This window comes from Cyprinodon tularosa, unplaced genomic scaffold (assembly GCF_016077235.1).
Source record: "Cyprinodon tularosa strain WSP-4 unplaced genomic scaffold, ASM1607723v1 ctg10, whole genome shotgun sequence".
NCBI classification, from domain to species: Eukaryota; Metazoa; Chordata; class Actinopteri; order Cyprinodontiformes; family Cyprinodontidae; genus Cyprinodon; species Cyprinodon tularosa.
The window spans coordinates 3983110-4008605 of NW_024037782.1; the positions used below are offsets into that span (position 1 = coordinate 3983110).

At 36.3% G+C, this 25496-nt stretch overlaps 2 protein-coding genes across 5 annotated transcripts in view; one reads left to right on the top strand and one right to left on the bottom strand.

Annotated features, from left to right (window-relative positions):
* Positions 1-15937, top strand: part of eya2 (EYA transcriptional coactivator and phosphatase 2) — a 33092-nt gene extending 17155 nt beyond the window's left edge. For 3 of the 4 annotated variants that reach the window (XM_038306111.1, XM_038305955.1, XM_038305866.1), the window contains 11 exons: positions 3029-3105; positions 3252-3435; positions 4471-4607; positions 4739-4822; positions 8215-8304; positions 10685-10743; positions 11428-11588; positions 12660-12774; positions 12987-13108; positions 14560-14660; positions 14935-15937. In XM_038306111.1, coding sequence (XP_038162039.1) covers positions 3029-3105; positions 3252-3435; positions 4471-4607; positions 4739-4822; positions 8215-8304; positions 10685-10743; positions 11428-11588; positions 12660-12774; positions 12987-13108; positions 14560-14660; positions 14935-15015 — 1211 coding nt within the window. In that variant the 3' untranslated portion in view covers positions 15016-15937. The remainder of the gene's footprint in view (positions 1-3028; positions 3106-3251; positions 3436-4470; positions 4608-4738; positions 4823-8214; positions 8305-10684; positions 10744-11427; positions 11589-12659; positions 12775-12986; positions 13109-14559; positions 14661-14934) is intronic. The other variant, XM_038306047.1, reaches the window with a different exon arrangement.
* A 2235-nt stretch (positions 15938-18172) lies between these two features.
* Positions 18173-23189, bottom strand: tgm5l (transglutaminase 5, like). The gene is made up of 14 exons (XM_038306224.1): positions 23048-23189; positions 22755-22937; positions 22408-22641; positions 21510-21628; positions 21201-21329; positions 20686-20863; positions 20427-20562; positions 20227-20330; positions 19879-20121; positions 19708-19770; positions 19404-19616; positions 19107-19264; positions 18879-19015; positions 18173-18564 (listed from the first exon to the last, which is right to left on the bottom strand). The coding sequence occupies exons 1-14, from the start codon at positions 23052-23054 to the stop codon at positions 18411-18413; spliced, it is 2058 nt and encodes a 685-aa protein (XP_038162152.1). The 5' UTR covers positions 23055-23189; the 3' UTR covers positions 18173-18410.
* Between the last annotated feature and the right edge of the window lie 2307 nt (positions 23190-25496).

Consider the following 25496-nt stretch of genomic DNA (forward strand, 5'->3'; position numbering starts at 1 on the left):
CTTGGCATACACACACACACTCACACAAGTCGTCCAATAGCTTATTGTATACTGTGTACACAACTAAAACCAAATGCAGGCTCCTCTGTGTTTACTGGAGAGACCTACTCTATTTTTCTTGTCAGCTGTGATGTCTGGGAAAGTTTCTGCATCTGAGTCATAATGTCCCTTTTGTCATCTCTCTGGCTTTGGAATGAAATTGGGGTAAAGGGAGAGATGTAGAGAATTGACTTAGGCATGAGCTTAAAAGATGTTTTATGGTATGATCACTATAAAAGTGCCACAGTTTAACAATATTACTGCAGTTAAACAAAAGTCTCAAACATATCGTTAAAGCATAGAAATAAAGCTTAATATAATCACTTTTATTTAAAACAGAAATGCAATGTTTATTCCTTCCTCTACTCAAATAATACGTTATATTCTGACTCATAGGGCCTGATCTGCTAAGATCTTAAATAAACCTCACTAAATTGCTTGTGATAACAAAAAATTGCACCTGGAGTGATTTGGCATGTGGTGGTTGATCTACTTAGTATCTACGTAGATGTTGTGTGCATTTGATTACAGGTGCAAAAGTGGTGCAGACTGTATATTTAGATGAGATTTTGCATTCGAAAAAAAGAAGTTTGACACCTAAGAATTTTAGGTAGTTATGATATTGATAAGAAATAATGAAATATAAATAAGAATCATAGCAATGATTATAATATATATTGCACTTTACCGTATCACAAAGTACTGCAAAACAGTAAAATTATTTTGAGTTATGAAAATACTGAAAGCTTGAATCAAAGGATTATATCAATTATATCAAATAGATAATGTAGAAAAGAGTCAAAAAACCCAACAGACATTAGTCTGGGTAGAAGCCACTGTCATACACCTACTCCTTTAAAACTTCAATTTATCAGATACAAACATAGATAGGTCTATAATGACTGAATACAACATAGCTCTTCTTTGTATACAAAGGAGAATCTTGCCTACAGGATAGAAATAAGCACTTTCAGGCCTGCATAAGGGGTCTTTTTTCCCACTGTCCCTTTATAGCCTCTGATGATGATTTCTTGTTGTCTGATGGTTCTTATGTTTTTAATGTTTAGTTTTGTTTGGTTTTAAAGAGACCACAATATTTAGGTTTAGTCATTTTGTTTTTTATCCATATTTTATTGCATAAAGATTGTTTACAGTCCTGCTGCTTTAATCTGTAACACACAGGCGTCTTTTCTTCCTTTTTTCCTCCTTCTTGCCACAATAACCACATATATTTTTGCAAATTTGCACTGGACTTCCAAACATAAATGAAGCAGATGTAGAAACAGCACACACAATCTATTTCAGGTTTGTTAAATCATGGTTATAAATAGTGTTGCGCCGATGCCATTTTTTGGCCCCGATACCGATACCCAATACCTGGCTGTACAGTATCGGCCGATACCGATACCATAATAATGTAAAATAATTGCCATCATGGCTTTGTCAAGCTGCTGCCTACTTTTGTGAAGCAGGAAAAAATCTAATACAAAGTGAATCCAGTAGAACTTTTTAATAAAAAGTTCTACTGGATAATACAAATAAAAAGTTTTTATTGCCTACCTGGAGTGGGCGACAATAGTTGAATAAACTTATGGCTCTCAAAATGGTATCTGTGCCCTATTTGTTGGTACTTGCCGATACCGATACCACCATTTTAGGGCAGTATCGGCGCCCCGTCCGATACTGGTATCGGTATCGGTGCAACACTAGTTATAAATGTATGCATCTTTCTCTGATAATTTTACAGGTTTAATAATGAGCACATCTAAGCTAAACACACCAAATTGATTATTCTGCAAACTCTGCATTGCATTTGATAAACAAGGAGTGCCATTCCTTCTGCTGGTGTTGCTCCTCTACAGCCATCTAATAGTAATTTCTAGATCAGTAAATACTTATCTCTACTGACAAACTGAATGGAGAAGCTGTTTATTTTAATTTATGTTCCAGTATGATTTGGCAACTGTCAACACTGCCAAAGGTGCTTAAAACTGGTTTAGTGAACATGGTGCTCCTTTTTTTCATTGGTAGCAAACTCCCCTGACCTGAACCTTATACGTAGAGCATCTATGGCTTATTGTCAAGAGGAAGTTGAGAGACATTAGATCCAATGAGGCAGATAACCTGAAGGCAATCAAAGCGATCTTGGCTTTCCTTACACAGATTGCAACACTGCACTTATAAGGTAATTCATCAGGCTGAACAAGGTATTAAGTACATGCTGCTGCTCTCTGGGAAGAGGCTTAGAAGCATCCAATGCAGGTCCAGTAGATTCCAAAACAGCTTCTTCACCATCGTCATCAGACTGCTGAGTGTTCAATAAAACTGAAAAAAGAAAGGAAAAACCAGTTTTGAATCTAAAAGGATGTTTTTTGCATCCTGTGTGTCCAGAACACTGCTTGTTCTTTTTATTTGTTTTTGTGTTCACTTGCTAATTTGCTTCAAATTATAACTCAGTGTTCAGAATCAATTCAAAATTACTTTGATTTAGGAATTTGAAAAAATGCTATTTTTTCAAACAAAAACTGTAAAATAAAAGTTGAATATGTTGTACTGGGTGTTGGCTGGAGATGATAGGACTACAAGAAAATGTAATTACCTGACAAAAAGAATAGATAGACTCAACAGGATGTTACTAGAGAGGGGAGATTGCTTGGAGGGAAACATTCCTGTCTTAGCTTGATCTTTTATGAAGATTCCCTCAGCAGAAAGCAGAGCAGGGGCCATAGACCTTCCCACCTTTACTGCCATGTCAGTCATAAATCCTTAAGTTCCTGCAGCTCTATACTGTCATTGTAAAAAAGGAAGCAGAGCCAAACTACTTTCTCCTTCACGCTGCTTTGCCGAGCAGATTAACTGCATGAATGTGTCATGAAAGCCAAATTCTTCCATATCAGATAGAAAGTCAAACTTTCTACCAGTGCATCCCTTAATAATAATTTTGTCTTCCGATCGGCTTTTTTTTGTTTTCCTGATCTTTTTCTTTTAGGCACTGGTATTTCATCTGGAATTTTCCAAGGAACACATGCAATCTCAAGTTCAACCCCATTCAACCCAACCCAACAAGTGAGTAATTTACCCAAATATGGTTTATTATCAAAGAGATTCATCTGTTGTACACAATATATTGTGAAAATGGTGAATGATAAGTGTCAGCACAATAACTGTTAATGTTTCTTTTTTATGCCTTTCATCCTTGTCTCTGTTCTTAGGAATTTTCTTCATATTCCAGCTACAGCCAGAGTCAGTACTCTCCCTATTATAATTCCCATCACTACAACAGTCCGTACATAACCAGCAGCAGCATCCCGCCTGCAGCAATCACAGCTCCATTAGCCTATCAGCACTCAGACCACCCAGTTATGATGCCCAACCACAGCCCAGAATCACACACAGGTAAAAAGAGCATTGTCTTTGTCTTTGCTTTTTCTTGTTTGCTTCGACAAATTAAAATTTCATTAAAATTGTGATCTCAAACTTTAAAAAAAGACTATAAAATATGCTAGCAGCCATTTTCAAGAGCCAAAACGGATGCGGAACATACACATAAAATATATGAAGTGTAGAAATGGCTTTGCTTTTGTGCAGCATCATGGCTTCATTATAAAGTATTTTTGATGTACAGTAACTAGTGAAAATATTGCCCTTTTTTATTTCATTTTTCACATTACAACAACAAACTTCAATCTTTGTTGCTTGGACTTTGTAACATGGACTAAAAACAAATAAAAGGGAATACTATGCAAGGGTTTTCATTTTTCAGATTCTATTTCAAACATGTAAACACTTGCAGTACAATCTACCTGGCTGTTGTCTGGAATGTTGTGAGGCTTGTAAATGTTCCAACACTGTTTTTTGTGTTTTTCGTTATACTGAAATACATTTATTTCTTTAGTGCTATTGTTATTTTATAGCCAGTTGAAGCCTGATGGTGTATAAATATTAAGCTCTAATCTAGTTGTTTTGTTTTTTTATTCTGAATACTGAAAACCAACATGATATCGACACAAACATATTACATTGATCCACTTGTCCAACAAAATGCATTAAAATAGTGTTGATCAGTGTTTTATGGGTTATTTTATTATTATTTAACTATTTTTATTCGAAAACGCAGATTATTCACATTTATAGCTACTGTAAGAGAAAAGTCATTCAATTTCATAGACATTATAGATGATGAAAAATGACTTCAAAGCTCTTTTGCCCAGTAACCAGTTACTTTGAAAATTAGGTATTTTTTGAAAGAGGTCACTTATATAGGTGCTGATGCATCTCAGTAATGCAGGTGTCCCATTTTAAAGGTTGGATATTTGGACTGGTTCTTTTATAATAATTTATTTTCCAGTAATAAGTAATATGTCCAGCATTTAACATTGATTAAATGCAAAATGTCTGTTGGAGGTTGATGCATTTTTTAATTTTTTCTAGCAGATTACCACCCGCCACCCAGTCCACCAACACCAGGTAAAGAAGAGGGAATCCCAGGAAGAAGAGGATCTGATAGCAAGTTGAGAGGAAGAAAAAGAGCTATTGACCCTGCTCCTCCTCTTGACTCTGATATAGAGGTAAACATCATCTTATACAGTGTTGGAAATGATTGATATTTCTCTAAATGTTTATCTTTACCCCTTTTCAATCAGACGCACAAAACAAACTGCCATACAGCCTACATACTGTATCTGTTATTTCATTGCAGCGTGTGTTTATCTGGGATCTGGATGAAACCATCATCATTTTCCATTCACTCCTCACGGGAACTTTCTCCTCACGGTTTGGCAAGGTACAAATATCTGACCGTTTACTTTGTCATTTGCTGTAAGAGTCTTTCTCTCTGACAAATCCCAGTAGGTGATTATAGCAGACAGACAGTTTGCTCTGGATTTTCACAGTAAACACAGAATCCTACTTTTGTGAAATATTTCCTTCGCCTCTGTGGTCACCTGCTTATTTGAGCAACAGCTGAAGTCCATAACCTTTAGTTCTCATATCTGAACATTTTCACACGCTGCCCTTGTTATGCCTTCTGCACTCTTGTTTATTTTCATAATGCAGCGGGGTTGTTTGGCTACCCTGACAACCCATGGCGTGATTGACAGCCAGCAGGACCTTTACATAAGAGACCGGCAGCTGACAAGGGGTGGACAGTGGTGTGTTTCTTGTTTTTGGCCGAGGTGCAGTATTTTGAATTCTCACGGTCCCCCGGCGGGTTGACACAAGGCTGATGGGAGTTTGAGAGCAGCAATGCAGATCATTTCAGCTCCCTGGCAGCCCCTATGTGCCGATGTTTCTTTTTCTTTTCTTCTCTGCCCCGGCAAGGGTCTGTAGAGTAAGAGCGAGGAAGAGGCAAAGATCGACTAGGGCTTTGCGGATGTGTTGAAATGTGACTCATGAGCCAAAAATTCCTCCCACCGCACAAACACCCCACTGCTGGATCCAGGGAAGCTCAGTTGGACAGAATCTGACATCAAAACTCAGACATGCGGTGAAGGAATTAAATGAGCGACAGCACAGAAAACAGCCCAGCACTTAAAGGTTCTTAAAACCTTGTAAGCCCCTAATTTACACCAAATGTATTTTAATCCTAGAGAAATATCATGTCAAATGGATTTATCTCAGTTCATCCAAATTCTGATTTGCTGCTTATTAATGAGTCCAAGAAAATGGATCAGAGGGAAATGTTATTACTAACAAATGGTTGGTTTTCAAAGAAAAACTGGAACCTATTCTTTGGAAATCATGGGGGGCCAGGCTGAAAGAGGCATGTTTTCAACAGTCTATGTTGAGCCAGAAGTTACCAGAGAACCTCTTGTATCATGTCATCTATTATCTCATTAATCATGCTGCACCCCATCCTGTCCTCCAGTATGTGAGTTCTATTCCCCCGGCTGTCTTTTATCTCAGTAAACCGCTTGCATTACAGTTAAAGTGAGAAGAGGGTTTTTTTTTTTTTTTATCCACCGTTCTTTTTGAATAGATACTGTGTGGTACCTGCCCCTGTCTGAATTTTGAATAGATTTCGGGTTCTATTTTTTATTCTCAACCTTTTATTATGTATTATCAAGACTTTTTGTCAAATTGAAGTTGTTTCTGACTAAAGGGTTTTGGATGTGATACATTTGCCTAAACTTTTTCCAAAACCCTTTTTTTTATTATTATTTAGGCCAAATATGAGCATTTGTTTTAAATTAAAAGTAAAGAAAAAAATTATGAGATCTTCTCCTTCTTGTTCTCCCAGTACTTCTTCGTCCTTTTGAACTTTTCACCCTTTCATTCTCAAAGCATCCATTTTCTAAGGCTTATATGTTGTACTTGCCCTGTTTTTGTCACCTTTTACCCTGCATGTTGCTTGTAGCTGTCAGCCAGGAAAAAGCCCCAGCTTGTCACTCTAAAAGGCATTAATGAGATGCTCACCTTTGGCTGACACTGCTTCCTCCAGACCTGTCCCGCTGCCAAGGCAGACAGTAAAACAATGTGGCACACATAACTTCACACACCTTCTTTTCAAGTCTATAATTACAGCCCGTCCACGCTGACAGGTGCTGCATTATGAGTTATTTGTTTCTGTTAGTGGGGATTAATTGTTGGTTCATAAATTTCATAACTGAAATTGGTTTCATGCCTCAACCGTCCGTTTTATGTTTGTCACTCGGGGAAAGCAGTCGAAGTAGATAAAGGAGAATCAGAGGGTAGACAAAACATTTTTGAAGCAGTTTTACAGTATGATAAAGAGAACTCATATCTTTATTTACTCTTAGTGATTTAAAGCAATGCATCTATTTGCTTTTCTTTTTCATACCGGTAATAAGAGGAGTGTTGAATCTATCTGTTTTCACTAAATGTAAATTTGCTCCATTTTTATTTTCTCACTCAGGACACATTGGGTCATTTATACATACATACAGTCCTACCTGTACTGTTATGCTTAGAAAATAGCCCCCCATCATGTTAGTAACACGGGCAAACTTTACTATTGATGTGGTGCTTTTGGACTGATGTGCAGTGGGATACCTTTAAACTTGAGAAAAAGGTCTCAATGCTTTTTTCTGCACTATTTTACAGTTAAGAGGCATAAAGGTCATGGTAGTCAATTGAATTACTCACTTGTTTTCCAAAACTCCAGGATTTCCTCAGCTTTCTGTGAATGTTTTGTAAATTTTTTTCTTTAGAAATGCTCAGTTTTTCTGTTTGTAAATCCACTTTGTTCAGTCATATCTTATGTGAGGTTGATTTAGTTTATTGCAGTGATCAGATAAGAGTTCAATCTTGCAATGTTCTACATATATTTTGTAGAGAATATATAGAAACTTTTATAGACGTTATACGGGACTGTAATTTTACAGTTAACCTTTATCATTACATTAAACTTATACCATACGTGCATGACTATGGGCAAGACTATACCCTTAAGCACATGCTCACGTTTACGTTTTTTGCAATTACGTAAAGAATATTCCATACCGTAGCTGCTGCTCCGTAAGAATGCATGTGTATGAAACATTTTCTTTATTTGTTTGAATATAATCAAAGAAAGAACAAACTGATTATTTTTTAAGCATTTATTTTTCTACTTTGAGTCTGACATTAACTTGATCGACTGAAATGCTTCATTGAATTTAGGAAGAGTGCCAGCAGAGATGAGACAGAAAAAAAAAACTTGTCTGTTGGAGAAAACCCGGGCAGAAAATTGACAGTAATTTAAAAGTTTGGCAAGCAGTATCACTGACATCGAGGTATTCACACTTGTTTTCCCCTAAAACCTGTTTGTCAGTGCAGTTGATGAGCAGGAAGTTAATGAAGACAAGCAGGCAGCTGCACTAACACGATGGCAGAACTAATGCTGTCTACTAATTCAGTTTAAGCAAACACCTATTTACATAACTTACACTAAATAATTTTTTTAAGTTTTTTTTCCAGCACCTTTGTGATAAAAATCTAGAAACATTAATAGTTTGTATCATCTAATAAAATTGTTGATTAGCAAATCATAAGATATTCATGCATAAATAAAAAGAAATTTAATTTAATTGACATAAAAAGCTTAGACATATGACATAAACAGTTACAATTCATTTTAGGAGGACTTCTTTGTCATCCCAAATGAGATTTTACTTTGCTTTATTGAAGGATAATATATCAGGAGTATTCATTTTCCTCCTTCTGTCTGTTCACCAGGACTCATCAAAGGCGGTGTCTCTGGGTTTGTGGATGGAAGAAATTATCTTCAATCTTGCCGACTCAAGACTCTTTTTCAATGACCTGGAGGTGAGTTTTTAAATTTAAACAAATTGGGATCAGATGACAGCAGGCTAAAAGATTTTTTTTTCACATCTGAGCCCTTTCAGTAGCATTTACAGAGCATCCAGATTCAGAAGTCTGGCTTATTCACATAAAGATTTGATTCACGCTATGGTCGAGCTCCCAGTTTTATTTCAGTTAGTTGCTTAACCTGTTGCACTTAGGCATTTATGAAATGTTACATCTTACTTTGCAAAGTCTGGAAAAAGGTTTGAGGAGTTCATAATTTAGAAAAAAAAAAAACTTTACAGATAACAATAATCCTGTAGTTATTTTTTTTCCCACACCTATTCCTGACCCAGGAGGAAGAGTATTAAAGGACATTTTTGTCTCCATAAGCACTACAAAATTAAAACTGCACACCTTCCTAAAGTATAACCAAAACATAGGTGCTGATACAGCTTCTAAAATCAATTATTCAACCAGAATGAAATGGGTTTTGTTTTGTTTTTTGTTTTTTTATCACATTCCTCTGCCCTGTTCTGACAAAGGGAACAAGAACCATTTGTCTCATAATTATAGGGGTGTGTCTGAGTGTCCAAGAGGAAAATTAGTCAAAGAGGCGCTCTGGAGGAGTGAAAGGAGCCAACAAAGCCATCTCCAAACCCAGTGTTTATCCCTATTTTGTAGTTTGAGCTGAGTAAATATCTTGAGTAGTACTTTGTCAACTCCTGCTGTCAAGTAGGGGTAATTATCCAGTCTCGCGCTTCTGTCAACAGTGCTGCAGATTTCACATCTGAATGTTGAATTTTATGGGAAATGGAAACTGAAATAATGACAAAACGCAGAAATTCTTGTATAGTGTAATCAGAAGTATTCAGAATTTGTCATTTCATGACAAATCATCACCTTTTTTCATTATTTTATTTTAAACTTTATTGATACAGCACAAAGTAGCACAAAGATTTTTGTTCGAGAAGTTTGTGTGGCTGAATTCAGACCCCCTAATTTAACACTGCCTAAACCAATTGGCTGCAGTTACAGGTCAAAGTCTGGAGAAAAGTTTGCAACTTCTGAATTTATCATTTTTAGGACTGAAATAAAATGTAAAGAAAAATAACACAACCAATTAATCACTAATGATTATAATGATATACATTTTTTTGTATACTGCCAGCTTCTAATGAATTATATTTGTACAATGTCGATATATTTCTGGAGCGGTTCCTTAAAAAAAAATCTATAATAAAATAAACATCCTTATGGACCTTAAAAACAAAGGAAAATCTTAAAGGTATATTGGAGGATTTTTTTTTTGCAGGTGGATCATCAAAATAAGTAGTCCTCCTTATTTTCAACCATTCTGGTGATACATTTACGTATGGTCCTCCTACGTGTTAGTCCCCATTTTCACTTAATGGTGGAGTCTGACATAGTGGAATAATTGCTAATATTCTTTTGGAAAGTAAGCTTGTATGAGTGATGCAAACAGCAACTTTTAAACAGAGTGTGCAAGAGCAGTAATAAGCTTTTGATATCAGTCATTATTTAATTCAATTCAGCTTATTTATATAGAACCAATTTACACATGTCATCTCAAGGCATTTTACAGTTCACCAGATTATACGGTCAAATTGATTCAAAGGCTTCTATCTAAGGAAAACCAGTTGATTGCATCGACTCATTGACTCTGATTGACTGATTATTGAGGTTTAATGTCTGTTAGTCTATCTTTAGAATTGAAGTTGTCCTTTTTTATTTAATGGTCACTGTTTGCTGCTCTGATAAAGCAAACACCTGAGTGGGCAATGGCCACCAGCCAGTAGGAACCAAAGATTGCAACAATGTAACCAGGATGAGGTAGTGTCTGTCTGGATGTAATAGGAGAGCCTGTCTGTCCTGGGTCACTGCATGACAATTCAGGCCTATGCATGAGCTCTGTATGTGTTTATGTAGCCTTGGAAGAAATCAAATATGCACAGTTTCAGAACGTGAAATATGGATGGTTGGGAGAATTAGAGGCCTGAAACTGGACTCTGGATAAATTATAAAGGAACTTTTTGCTGAGGTTTGCTCTCATATGCCTTTGTTATATATGTTGGGGTGGTTCAGTTTTTTTGCCGCTTTGGTTTCATAAAATACATCTGATGTTAGCTAATGATCGGAAAGTTTTATTTTCTCTGAGTTGGTAAAGGAGGTTTGGCTTAAATGGTAAAACAATGTACTGCTTTTATTACCTACATTCAAATTAGTCAGATAATTGGTCCCTGCTAAAGTAACAATAACATTAACCATTAAAGTTAACATATCTATCTATGTAACCACATAAGCAGTCTACTAAAATAATATCTGCTTTAAACTCTGAAGTGGGGCTTGTGACATGTGGGCTTTCTTTCTCATTTCCCAGGAATGTGACCAGGTTCATATTGATGACGTGGCATCAGATGACAATGGACAGGACCTGAGGTGAAATTTCTTTTGTGTTTCTGTGGGGCTTCCATCTGGAACACTGCCAGTTCCTTTGCAGCTTGTGAACCAGACTTGCCCTCTAAGTTTTAAAGCACCAGGAAAAAAGAAAAAAAACAGCGAGTAGATGAAGCAAGATTTAGGAACATTAGTGTGGAACTGCGTGTTCTCAAGCAAGCAAGATTGTACATTGGTTTTATTTATTTATTTTCCTTCCTTAGCACTTCATTGAAATGTATCTTACTCCCCTTGTTATTTCCATGTCTTCAACTAAAATCATTTTTTAGACATAATCATGTGTAAGCACTTTTGGATACTTTTTAAAGTAATTTAAATTGCATACTTTACAAAAGAGATTGCTTTTAATGATTTTTTATGCATAATGTTGAAATACTCAGTGCATGTTATATTTTTCCTGGCATAGTAATCTCCGGTTTAATTTCAGTTTTGATGGTTTCCTCTTGGCTCGGACAGTTTTTCAGTTGCTTTTATTTTACTTTCCTAAATTTTAATGAATGCTCCATGTTTCATTTTTTATCACATTCAGCAGACAGAGGTTGTATTGTGGCCAATTTTAAAGAGTCTCACCTTAACAAACTGAAAGTGTAACAGTGAAATCAGTATGGAATGAAATGCCTTTCGCTTCTTGCTTATCTGATGGTTACTGTTGTCTAAAACCTGCAGCACCTACAACTTTGGGTCGGATGGCTTTCAGAGCCCAGCAGGAGCAGGATCTTTATGCCTTGGGTCAGGGGTCCATGGAGGGGTGGACTGGATGAGGAAACTGGCTTTCCGATATCGCAGAGTCAAGGAGATCTACAACACTTACAAAAACAATGTTGGAGGTCTGTTACACTTTTGTCCAAAACTTTGGTGGGAAGTGTGACATTTTTTTTTTGTATTTTAATTAGTTTGAAAACAGTTAATTTCTGTATGATTGTCTTACAAAAGGAGAACGTTTAAAACACTTTAAAGTATAAAGAAAGGTTCTCAGAAAGGTTTGGAATAAGGAATAAGATCCACTAAGTATTCTAATAAACTAGAAAATGGAAAAATAAACACAAATATCCTCTATTTGCAAGAATTATTTTTTAGAGACAATGCATTCAGTCAAATTGCATTTTAAGTAGGGAGAAAAAAAGAAATGAAAACCAAACTTTTGGTTGTTTCTCCTTCTGGCTCTCTCTCTCTCCCCTGACCTTCATCCTGCTTCCAAAAAGATTCTATAACCACAGTGTATCCTTTTTCTAAATTGGAAAGAGCAACTGACACACTAAGATTATATACATTTGCTAAACCAATAATGCTGAATAAAAGGAATATTAGTTAAATGAACTACGATAAAATATATTAATCAGGTGTTAGAGCACATTTAGGCAGTAGTAATATCTAGAATAACCCGATAAAATAAATAATATACAGTTAGGATAAATCATTTTTGTTTTAATTGAAAATTTATAACCAAACTATTAGGTCATTGAAGAAGAGAAGAAGTATAAGCACCGGAACAGCTCCACATCATAAAAGTACAACAGTATATGAAGCTAAATTAAATCCATATGATAATTATTTTCACTGCTGTAAAAAGAAATATGATATTTTGCTTTATATCTACTTAACTCAGTTCAACTTTTTTGTCCTTTTTCAAACACAAATGTAATCCAGAGAACTAGAAGTACTTTTCTTCTCCAACCCTTGTTAGTAAATCTCTTTAAAACCTTTTGTATTGGAAATAAAGAGAAAGAGATGTCTGAAAGTAAGGTGATAGTAACTTTTTAGGCATCAGTGTATAATACTTTTTAGTCGTAGTTCATCAAATTGGGTCTCTATATGGTATTTCTTGCAATCAGACCTTTTGAACTGTTATATTATATAGATAAACAGAGAGTTTAAAGCAATGCTGAACATAATTATAGGTCTGCTGGGCAGTCCGAAGCGAGAGGAATGGTTACAGCTGAGGAGGGAGATGGAAGTCCTGACTGACTTGTGGCTGACTCAAGCACTGAAAGCTCTGGCTCTCATAAATTCCAGGTCAGTTTATGCTTCTTCAACATTCCCTACATCAATGGAAAAATCAACTTATCTCATTTGTGAGCTAGTTTGTTTTGAATGTTTTTTATTATTATTAATATTTTTATTTTTATTTTTTACAAACCTTACTTAATCAAATGTAGGGCATAATTGTTTTCATAAATACTAAATGGCACTCTTTTTTTGTTTTTATATTTGGTACCTGTTTCCAGGCCTAACTGTGTTAATGTGTTGGTGACCACCACCCAGCTGATACCGGCTCTCTCCAAGGTGCTACTGTACGGCCTTGGCTCAGCCTTCCCAATAGAGAACATTTACAGCGCAACAAAGACAGGTGAGGAAAGTTTTGGAGAAGAGAAGATATCCTAAGGCTGTGGTCCCCAACCTGTGGTCATACCCTCCCTAAAGCCCGCCATACACTGTGCAACATTTTTAATCATTGCACACAGCTACAGCTCACTCTGCACAATGAAACTGCAGGATTTAAAAGTTCACTCCTCACGATGCATGTTCTCACACCATGTAGCCTGACGCTCTGATGCGATCTACCTGCTCACGTCTAAAAATGTATGTAATGTAATGTATGTCTAAAAACCACGTCGGACTCAGCTCCACAGTGAGATAGAGCTCCTTAGACTCATCTATCCAGAAGCCAAATGAGTGGAAGAGAAAAAAAAGACAGAAGTATCAATGCCTCCTGTTGATAAAAAAGCTCACGAGTGAAACTCGCTGCCTTGGCAATTTGTGCAGTTTTGTGTGCTGAAAGCTCTAAAAAGAAAAGGCAACGACGTATTTGGACAAAGACATGGCTGAGCAAATGTGGCTACCATGGTCTGTCAATTTTATAATAGAACTCCAGTTTACTCGCACCCCCCATGCTTTTTGTCTGTGAGGAAGAAGAAGAAGAATCCTTGTTTTTGCATGGGCACTGCGTGATTTGCCAAAGACCACCTTACGATGGCCGACTGAATTTGAAACATGTTTGATTTTTCTCTTGATGGCTATTCCTGAATGGGAGGTGGTCATGAAAAAAAAAACGCAAACAATCGTACAGTTTATGCCCGGCTTAAGAGGGGGCCTGGATGGCTTCAGAGAGTGTCTATGCTTCAATGTCAAAAAGACAGATAATATATTAAAATAACACAACACAATAACACACTAAAATTATATGGATATCTGCATGTTATCATTGAGTGTATAGAACAAATAGTACATGATAGAAGCAACATTTGGATATAAGAACCAACAAAAAGTGAGAGTAAATAGGTGTTAAATTGTGAGACGTGGTATTGAAGACAAAAATTATCAATTGAAGTCTGTTTTTTTTATATATATACATAGAAGAAGAGGGTCTAGCAGTAAAAGAGACTGCCTTACACTGCAAAGATGTAAATTTAAGTAAATCAAAATGTCTTGATAAAAGTTTCCCTTATTTTGAGGAGGTAAATTATACCATTTTAAGGTATTAAAAGTTCTATAATTAAAAAAAAAAATTTGCTTCCAATTTATATAAAAAACAACTAAATTTTCTTATTTTAAGTACATATCAAACTCTTATATTTGAGGGTAAAAATACTCACTGATCAATTTATTTACCTGCTCAAATTAGGGAAATAACACTTATTTTAAGAAATTTGTCCATATTTTTACATCAGTTTTTGCAGTGTAAGTCATTGTTACATAAATGTAATGCCGTCAAAATATGTTTTTTTATTTATTTTTTTTTTTTACCTTAAGATTTAGTTTTGTTTTCTGAAATGCATATTTCATGTTTCCTTTTCAAAGGAAAAGAAAGCTGTTTTGAGCGCGTGTCTCAGAGGTTTGGTCGCAGAGCGGTCTATGTTGTCATAGGAGATGGAGCTGAGGAGGAGACCGTCGCCAAGAAGGTATATATTATCCATGCTGTTGTTATTCGACTCACTGCTGTAAAATGGTTCTCATAAAATCTGGGAACCTTTGAAAATCCCCTTTTTTAAAGTTTTTGAAATGTTAGAAAATTGCTGTTTGGAAATCATGTTTTTTTTACAAAACCTCTGCATATATTTAACAGCTGCTCTGTATCTGTGGAAGTAACCTATCAGCTACTAAGAGACATCTACTAGAAGTTTAAGTGCTACACATTAACACCAAATCTGTTTTGCCTTTTGTTTCTGTAATCAGAAGAACATGCCGTTCTGGAGGGTGTCCTGCCGTGCCGACCTGGAAGCTTTGAGCCATGCACTGGAGATGGACTACCTCTAGAGGGCAGCAGCTCTCAAGCTCTGCACTCTTTATTTTTGGAGTTCATTTTGCCTGTCCTGTTGGGACTGATTTGACGTCAATATTGCTGAACACCACAGCAAAGACATTAACAGCAGGCATGAAATCACAGCTGCAAAAGAGGACACAAACATAAAGCCAGAAGTGCTTCAATCAAACTGTGTGGCAGACAAGAAAAGACGGGACCAAAGCTTAACTAATCCCAGGGAACATGGTTTTTACTGCTAGTATTAAACAAAGAACATGTTATTTTTTCTAACTTAGAAAATCTCAAGTTTGTGGATTGTGTCCCAATTGTTGCACTGAATGCAAATTCTGACTCTTATGTTAAAATCAAGATAAATAAAATATTCAGATTGATCAAGCTTTTACTGCTCTCTGTGGAATTCAGTTTTCTGGACATTACTGTTTTTTCACCAATATGTACCTTACGAAAGCCTTCTTCCACTAAAATTCTACTTAATTCATTACAAATAGCTTTTTCTGATTTTTAGATTCTCAAATGGTCCGCATTGTGGAACCTAAACGAAAGTTATTTATTATGGGTTTAACTCTACAGCAGTGAGTTAGTAGGACAGTTTGATATATCATCCTTAACGGCTAGAGCTACGTTCTTGTAAAATGTTTGGATAAGAAGTTGCCATGCAGAGGCTGTATTTAGACCGGTGCTTGAAAAACTTGTATTTGATTCTGGGTTGTATGTTGACACTTTTTTGTTTTACTTTACCTTTCCATTTAATGTGTTTGGAATGTATAGAAACTGTTATGGCTATGGTTATGCATGTGCTGATTACAACACCTGCAAGCTTAGTCATGGTTTGTATATAATGCTTTATTGTCTGTTTGTTTTGAATGTTTCAGTAGAAATAATGAAAAATAAATTAATTGCATTTTGGGGAACGCAGAGTTTGGAGTTTTTTCTACACAAAGATCTAATTCCAATAATATAAAAAAAACTATAATTTTTAAGAAATTCAGAAGAATAAATGACAACGCAAACATGTATTTTAAAAGATTTATACAAGATAGAGATGCACAAATCTGAGCATCTTGTGTCAATTTTTCTTAAAACTAACCAATGAACAATTTCAATTACTCTGATTTTCCAAGCATATACTCCATTTAAAATAAATACATTAGTAACCAGATATCTCCAAAAAACTGTATGGAAAGCTGTTTCACCCTTTCCCCCCATTTTTTAAAAATGAAATAAGACTAAATCTCTCCCCATTTCACGCAAATGGGATGATCAAATATTTTTTTGAGACATTATGACTATTATATATTACAACTAATTTTTCTTTTTATTATTTGAAGGTTTAATGGACTAAAGTAACTATTCCTTTGTAAGGTTACTATAATTTTAATAGGTGAATAGGACACTTGTTGGCATAATTAGACTTGCTCTTGATTAAGTCAAATTTTTCCAGATGTCTGGCTGTGCCACATTTAGACAGCTAACCCATTATATGTAAGTATAAACATCATTATATGCAATCATAAAGTTCTTAAGGGAGAGGAACACTGTGTCTCTGTCTGAGACTAACATTATTTAATGCAAAATCTTTCATATAAAAAAATCTCACTTTTAAATCCAGTATTTAGTACATTTTGAGTGATAGTCTGATGTAATGTCAGATACTGAGGCAAAAATCGCCTTCTTTACCCTGTATATGAGTTTTTGGTTTCAACATACTCCTTGTTAATTTTGACATAAATTAATTAGGTTAATGAATAAAGGTCTTTAAATAATAAAAAATATATCTTTACAAACAAACAAGATTTTTCTTTCTTTTTGGAAAAATCTGCTAATGTAAGGTGTATATGTGGTGTAATACACCATAACTCTGAACTGATGAATGCTTAAATAAAAAAATTATAATACATCTTATTTGAAACTGGTTTTATACATTTTTCTAAAACTTTTTTGCTTTTTGTTTAATGTCCCTTTCACGTATATCTAATCAGGAATGTGAATCACATATTTTTGAAAAATGAGATACCTAAAATAAATTACAGAAGTTTGATATAGGCTAATTAAGCTGTGATTGTTGTACATTTTTACACTATTTATTTTTTTAAGTTTCTTTTTATTCTTTTTTAACGTTTTGAACTTTCTTGAGAAGTGAATAATGTATGACACCTTTGAGAGGAAGCTAGGAACCACCCAAATGGGTCTAAGCAAACGGCTGATGTAATTCTGCTGAAAGATTGGTTTCTGAAAGCTACAAATACCTAAACCTTGAGCATTCCTTTTTCTATTAAAATTTTGAAATTAGAAAGGATTAGAAAAATAAACATTCATTTACCAACCAAACAACTGTACTTAATGGTCAGTTGTACTTTCCATAGGGAAATGTCTCCCTCTTCAGGGCATATAATTAACCACAACTCCACATTTCTGCATACTGCAAACTGCTGGGGCTCTCATCTCCCCTGCTGCTCTGTCTCCTGCTCAGCTGTTTATGACCAGTTCCAGCCTGAGACTCTGTCCTGTCTACAGGAGACTGTTGGTAGGTTGATGCCCTCATTTTCTCCAAATTATGCTGTCTCTCCTCGATTATTTAAAGAGGTCTTTCCTACTGTTAACATACTAACCTGTTCTTGCACTTATCAACAGCAGTCTGTCCTCAGGTGTGGTCACTATAAATTTTAACCATGCACTCGTACAGCCCCTAGATCCTGCAATTCTCACCAATTTCAAGCCAGTTTCCAAACTGCCTTTCATTTCAAAAATCCTAGAGAAGATACTTTGCAATTAGTTAATAGCCTTTTTAAAAGACCAAAATATTCTTAATGTTTTCCAATCTGGTTTTAAATCAATGCACTGACTGTTTTTAAATCTCTTGCCCATCTCTTCGCTTTGGTTTTTAACACACAGTGGGCTGTATTTTATGTATTTTATCCTTATATTCCTTTTATCTTTTTACACAAATTTATTGATTTGATTGTGTAATGTTATTTTTACCCATGTTTTAGCTGTTTTGTTTTCATCTTTACTGTTTTATGTATTAGTTTTTATTTTCTGTACAGCACATTGGTCAGCTGTGGTTGTTTATAAGTGCTTGACAAATGAAACTAGATTGTGATTGGTTATTCTTAACTGAGTGGCATTGAGAAGAAACACAGTACAACATGGTACACTTTTTATTCATTTATTTTTCTGTATAAAGGACAGCAGAAAAAAAAAATCTCTCATTTCAAACCTTCAAGTCTTACAGGATATTTCACGTATTTTTATTACATTCATCAAATATATATATATATATATATATATATATATATATATATAAATAGCAAAAAATAAATAATAAAAAATTATATTCACATATTAGTCACTTGGGATAACGCAAAGAAAACGAGATGTTTTACAGAAGCTAAATACTATTAATAGAGATCATTTTGAAGCCTCTGATTGTGATGTTGGTGTCTAAAAGCGACAGACTGGCTTGCAGCATCTTTACACCTGCCATGTTTGGGATTAAGGTGATGGTCTGGCTTGCTCTACCTCCTGGACGAAGTGGGGGCATCCTACAGAAAGACAAAAAAAAAAAAAAAAATACATAAGGTACAACAATTTCAAAAATATCAATCTAAGTATAATTAATCTAATCAATCACAATTTAATGTTTTTTCTATGTACACATATATTTGGGAGAGTTCTTTGTGACTTGTTTCACACAATAGTCACACCTACATTCCTTCCGAATACACAACTGCTCAGTGACATTCCCACTGATGCCACATTCCCTTTGAATTGTAAGCCTTTGTTTCTTGCACAAACCACCAATGTTACATATTAACCACATGAGTAACACATTAAAATAACAAAAGTGCAATCCTACCTGAACTGCTTTGTGCCAGCAATCAGCCCAGCCCCAGCAACAGTCAGTATGCCGCTGACCGGGTGAGAGAACGGGTTGGTGAAAGTCACGGTGGCAGCAAACTCTTTGTTTGACACCATAGAGTTTTCCTCTGCAATCTGAATAAAAATAAATAGATATGTCAGAAAACGTGCTTTGCAAATTGATGCTTATAAAGACAAAAATGTTTGATTGGCACATTATGAATACCTGGATAACGAGCTCTGGGCTGGAGATGTTGAACTCCTCTGAGGCAAGAACCCGCTCTCTGGTGGCTATGTCCTCCAGGACCACTGCCAGGTTGATCAGGTCATCTCCTACCACCTCTTCATACTGTGCTGGAAGGATATGCTCTTGGATGACTTTGACTGAAAATAGAAAACGATAAATAAATAATTGCAACTTTGACTGTAGAATTTAAATACATGAAATAAATGTTTTATTTTTAGTAATGGGAAAAAGAAGAAAAATATCTAAAGGCACAAAAGAGAGGAAACATAGATTTACCTTCCATTGGTGCTAGCTGTATGGCACCGTGTTTTTCCCAGAAGGTTTCACTGGGGCTGTGGTTGTACTCTTTTGCCTGAGCGTTCAGATGTACATTCATCATCTTGGGTCTTTTCTGCTTGTTCATTACTTTCACCAGGAAGACGATTGGCTCCCCAGCAACAGGAGATTTAGTCAGCGTTAGGAAGACTGTCACGCCCTTAGATGTGGAGGCTGAAAGATAAAAGGAACCAGTGGAAATTATGACGTTGTCCTCAGATAATTAACCTCAAACCTAAGTGAGGTAGATTGGTTGGAAATATACCTCTGCGTAGTGTGGAGTCATTCGAAATTGTGGAGCTTCTCGATGAAAGGGTTGAAGTAGGACCTGTTAAAAAAAATAAAAAAGTTGAATGAATAGTCGAACTGAGCTTCGTTTCACTTCATAAAATTAGTTTTGGGGGAAATGCATTCATATTTTGTTTGGGGATCGTACTTTTGAGGTATTTGTAGTCCCCTGTGATGTTCTGCATTCTTGGGTAGCCAACAGCTTTAGTGCAGATAAGCGATCCGACTTTCTCTGTGTCTTTGCTGAAGCCAACAACATGATCTTGGCCTGACAAGATGATTGTGTGCACATCGGCGTTCACCGAGGAGTAGACAAATGGGATGTCATAAATTAGGTCTGTACGCTGATTCCTGATTCCTTTGACTGGAGCAGGTCCACAGCAAAACACTCCTTGATGAAATATGAGAGAAAATAAAGTTCAAATAAACGTTTGAAAATAACAACTCTTAAGGAAAGAGCAAAGTAGAGGAATAAATGGCAGAACTCCTCACATACCTCCACTCCGCTGCTGTGGTGTTGGGTCAAGAACTTGCCACCCATCCATATCTTGCCCAAGATCTGTGCGTCTCATCCAGCACTCCACCCACACATGAAAGTTCCTGATCAAAAGATCAAGCATTATGAAGGTTATTTCATAAATTAAGAAGATAGGCCACATTTATTACACCTTTATCCTGATATTGATCAATACTAACCATATGCTGTCTTGACTGCGGTTTAACTTCTGTCCGGTTTCGCTGTAGTACTCTTCAATCACCAGGTTGCCATTGGTGTCATGAGCCGAGTTGAAGTTTGTGATGACGCGGCAAGGAATGCCAAGAACTCTCATGACTAAATGAGGTGATGAAAACACAAGATGTTCACAGTAATGCCAAAAATTCTTAACATGAAAGTTAAGGCTTAAGCTGCAGAGCTTTAAGGTAATTTATCTGAGGATCAGTTGGTTATTAATACCTGTGCACATGACGGCAGCAAACACCCAGCACTGTCCATATTTGACCGGGCTGTACCCAGACTTGGCCCACAGTCTCAAGATGTCCCCACTTCCTGTCCACCTTGAGGGGCTGACACCTTGTTTGAAGTCATCAGTCCAGTTGCCTTTCAGTACACCTCGATCATCCTCAGAGTTGATCTAATACACAAGGGAAGTTTTTGATTATTTTCCAACCTCATGATTTACTAAACATCAGTTTAAAACGACATGCTGTATGTTCTGCAGGAACTGGATTGGCAGTGGCAGTTTGATGACTACCCTATGAGAACACTGTAATTACAGTGCACTGCCTTTACATTGTTTTTAATTGTAACCGTGCCAAGCAGTGAGAGATTATGTTGGCAGGTTCTGAAACACAGTGTTCAGGACAACCTGGTGTAAATATGCTAATGAGTTCACTTATGCTGTGAAGAGGAACCCTTGCATGAGTTGTTCACATTTTGTACTGTATGTCATGCTGTGTCTGACGTCTCACCATGGCAGAGACGACGCGGCTGATGTAAACGGGATTGGCTCTGTTCATGTAATCCTTCCTTTTGTTTTTTATATGCTGAGGGCTCACTTTGAGCAAATCCAGACAAGCCTCCAGAACACCAGGCTCATACTGTATAGACAAGAAGAAAAAGCATTTTTTAATAAACTTACTAAATTTCTGTAGGTTACCTTGATTTAATGAATTTATGTTACAGAATGTATTACATTTGAATAAAGCAAAATGAAATCAAGTTGCAGTTGACTTCTCCCTAAATCTTGAATAAAAATGTTCTGGAAATAACTTTCATACCAGATCAAAGGACCAGGGTCTTGCGATAAGGTTCAGTGGGGTTCCCATGAACAGCAATCCAGCGTCACTCAGGACATATTCCTCCCTCTGATCCTCAAAAGGAATATAAACTGCATCATCTGAGAAAAAGAAAAGCTTTCATTAGAAAATCACATCATGTTAAAGTGGCTTAAAATGTAGTTTAAATGGTACTGTGGTCTCTTTTAGTTCCATCTATTAGCACTGAGCTGTACTTTAAATAGATAATTAACCAATGCATAACTATCAAGTGTAATTTTACAAAATATTTCTAAAAGTCAAAGACTATATGTAGAAATTACTTGTATGTAACAACAAAGAGTAAATTTGGCCTCAAACGTTAGTTTATTTTTTTTGCATTGTCTGATGAGTGTATTTTGCTAAAGTGCATATTGTGTCACCATTTATAAGGATTACTTCACTTGATTACTTGATCTTTGGATTATGTGGACTCTTGGATTACTTAATATCTATTTGACATTTAACAAAAAATGTTATCTCCTTAATTAAAAAAAATATTTAAATGTGTGTTTAGAAATTTTAAGCCTCTAACAGGTTTACCAAGGCTTAGCATGTCTGCTCTTAAATATACTAGCACTATGCATTTTAAAAAGTGAATGTATTTTTATTTGAACACTTCTCCACTAGGAATGGCCCTCTACTCCTGTGAAGAATTAAAGCATTCCCAAATTTCCAACAACTGATTGAAAAACCATAATATAAGACTTGTTTAATCAGATAAACCATATCTATCTTAAAGATATGGTTTATCTGATTATGGTATTCGGCAACTTCAGTAACAGAGGAAAAACATTGAATATTTTCCAAAAACAGCACATCAATTCAAAATTCACATGAATCCTCTTTGAGTTCAACTCACCAGAACACCAAGGGTTGCAAAGCATGGTGAAATCGCCCACCACGGCACTCCTCTGGCCATCTTGTGAGGACACATACAGTTGAAATTTGTAACGTCCCACTGAGGCAGAAGCAGGAGAGGAGACGAAGATGGAGAGTCTCTGGAAGTCTAGGTTGTTTGGGTCAATGTAAGCATTCCAGCGGGAAGAAGGGTTCCTTCTTGAGAAAGTCACTGGCATCACTGCATACAGCCGACCTGAGGAATATGAGAAAAAAGGAGGAAACAATCAGAGAGATATATTCTAAATTCTAAAAACTTGGCTGATTGGTAACAAGCTTTCACGACCCATAAAGGAGGTGTGGTAGTACCTAAGGTGACTTTAATCCTCACAGAATCTGTCCTGGGGTCAAAGGGACGGCCTTTGAGCTGGACGGTAATTTGAAAGGGAGCCCCTCTTCGCACCACCAATGCTTCAGTGTTGCTGAAGCCATTTGTTCTGTGTCTCTGCAGATTTTCTGCAAGTTCCAGGTTGACATACTTGATGCTCAAGTCTGCAATAACGAAAACAAAATTCAGTTAACAGCAGCATGACATATGTTAATTATTAGAAGAGAAATGTAAGAAAAACATGTGCAAAAGCTTCTTTTGAGACAAAGCTTACCTTCCATGTGTTGGTTTTTTCTCTGTGGGAAAATAATGCAATGTGCTTCTGTTGGTGCTTTCCTCCTTTATATACACCTTAGCTCCTCCCTTAGAGAGTCAGGTTAGATTAACATTAAAAAAATGAACTGGTTGTCCTCGATTGTTACCAAGGCTCTCAGGTCATGCCTCACCAAACAAGCCACAACACGACACACCCCACCTCTGGTTTTGTGACATTTGTACAGTTTCATTTAGCAAGGTACGCAAATTTAATGACTCAGTAGACTCACCCCATCTGAAAAAAGAACACTGTGTTTGGTCTGTGTGAACTGGTGCAGAGGATCTCAGAAGCAGATTAAACACGAGGCCCAAGGCAAAAGGAGTTTTAATGTTTTCAGAGAATCAGGAAACCTTTTCCTTTTTTTTAAGTGTCTCAGGTACACTTAATTACACACTTGTTTGTACACTTATTTTCAAAAGAGTACACTTTCCAAGAATGTACAGGTGCTGGTCATAAAATTAGAATATCATGAAAAAGTAGATTGATTTCAGTAATTCCATTTAAAAAGTGAAACTTGTATATTATATTCATACATTACATACAAACTCATATATTTCAGATGTTTATTTTGTTTAATTTTGATGATTACAAATGACAACAAATGAAAATCTCAAATTCATCATATCAGAAAATTTGAATATTGTGAAAAGGTTCAAAATTGATGGCCCCTGGTGCCACACTCTAATCAGCTAATTAACTCAAACCACCTGCAAAAGCCTTTAAATGGTCTTTCAGTCTAGTTCTATAGGCTACACAATCATGGGGAAGACTGCTGACTTGACAGTTGTCCAAAAGACAACCATCGACACCTTGCACAAGGAGGGCAAGACACAAAAGGTCATCGCTAAAGAGGCTGGCTGTTCACAGAGCTCAGTGTCCAAGCACATTAATAGAGAGGCGAAGGGAAGGAAAAGATGTGGTCGAAAAAAGTGTACAAGCAAGAGAGATAACCGCACCCTGGAGAGGATTGTGAAACAAAACCCATTCAAAAATGTGGGGGAGATTCACAAAGAGTGGACTGCAGCTGGAGTGAGTGCTTCAAGAACCACCACACACAGACGTATGAAAGACATGGGTTTCTGCTGTCGCATTCCTTGTGTCAAGCCACTCTTGAACCACAGACAGCGTCAGAAGCGTCTTGCCTGGGCTAAAGAGAAACAGGACTGGACTGCTGGTGAGTGGTCCAAAGTCATGTTCTCTGATGAAAGTAAATTTTGCATTTCCTTTGGAAATCAAGGTCCCAGAGTCTGGAGGAAAAGAAGAGAGGCACTTCATCCACGTTGCTTGAAGTCCAGTGTAAAGTTTCCACAGTCAGTGATGGTTTGGGGTGCCATGTCATCTGCTGGTGTTGGTCCATTGTGTTTTCTGAGGTCCAGGGTCAACGCAGCCACATACCAGGAAGTTTTAGAGCACTTCATGCTTCCTGCAGCTGACCAACTTTTTGGAGATGCAGATTTCATTTTCCAACAGGACTTGGCACCTGCACACAGTGCCAAAGCTACCAGTACCTGGTTGAAGGACCATGGTATCCCTGTTCTTAATTGGCCAGCAAACTCTCCTGACCTTAACCCCATAGAAAATCTATGGGGTATTGTGAAGAAGAAGATGCAATACACCAGACCCAACAATTCAGAAGAGCTAAAAGCCACTATTAGAGCAACCTGGGCTATCATAACACCTGAGCAGTGCCACAGACTGATCGACTCCATGCCACGCCGCATTGCTGCAGTAATACAGGCCAAAGGAGGCCCAACTAAATACTGAGTGCTGTACATGCTCATACTTTTCATGTTCATACTTTTCAGTTGGCCAACATTTCTATAAATCCTTTGTTTTTATTGGTCTTCAGTAATATTCTAATTTTCTGATATGATGAATTTGAGATTTTCATTTGTTGTCATTTGTAATCATCAAAATTAAACAAAATAAACATCTGAAATATATGAGTTTGTATGTAATGTATGAATATAATATACAAGTTTCACTTTTTAAATGGAATTACTGAAATCAATCTACTTTTTCATGATATTCTAATTTTATGACCAGCACCTGTATATTGAAAACTATTGATACGCTTTGAATTATTACAAAGCTCCAAGAAAAAGAGAACTTTAAACCTATAAAATCTTTTATAGTTTCATACTGGAAACACTTTGGCATGCAAAGGTTGTTCATTAGTCAAGATCTCAAAACTAAAAATAAACTTCACTTTAAACTAGTTTGTAGACTTAGGATTATCAGTATTTAAATCATATTGAGATTCTAATATTTACTTTAATATTTAGTTAATATTTATTTAATCCATTTGTCCTTCCTTCCTTCCTTCCTTCCTTCCTTCCTTCCTTCCTTCCTTCCTTCCTTCCTTCCTTCCTTCCTTCCTTCCTTCCTTCCTTCCTTCCTTCCTTCC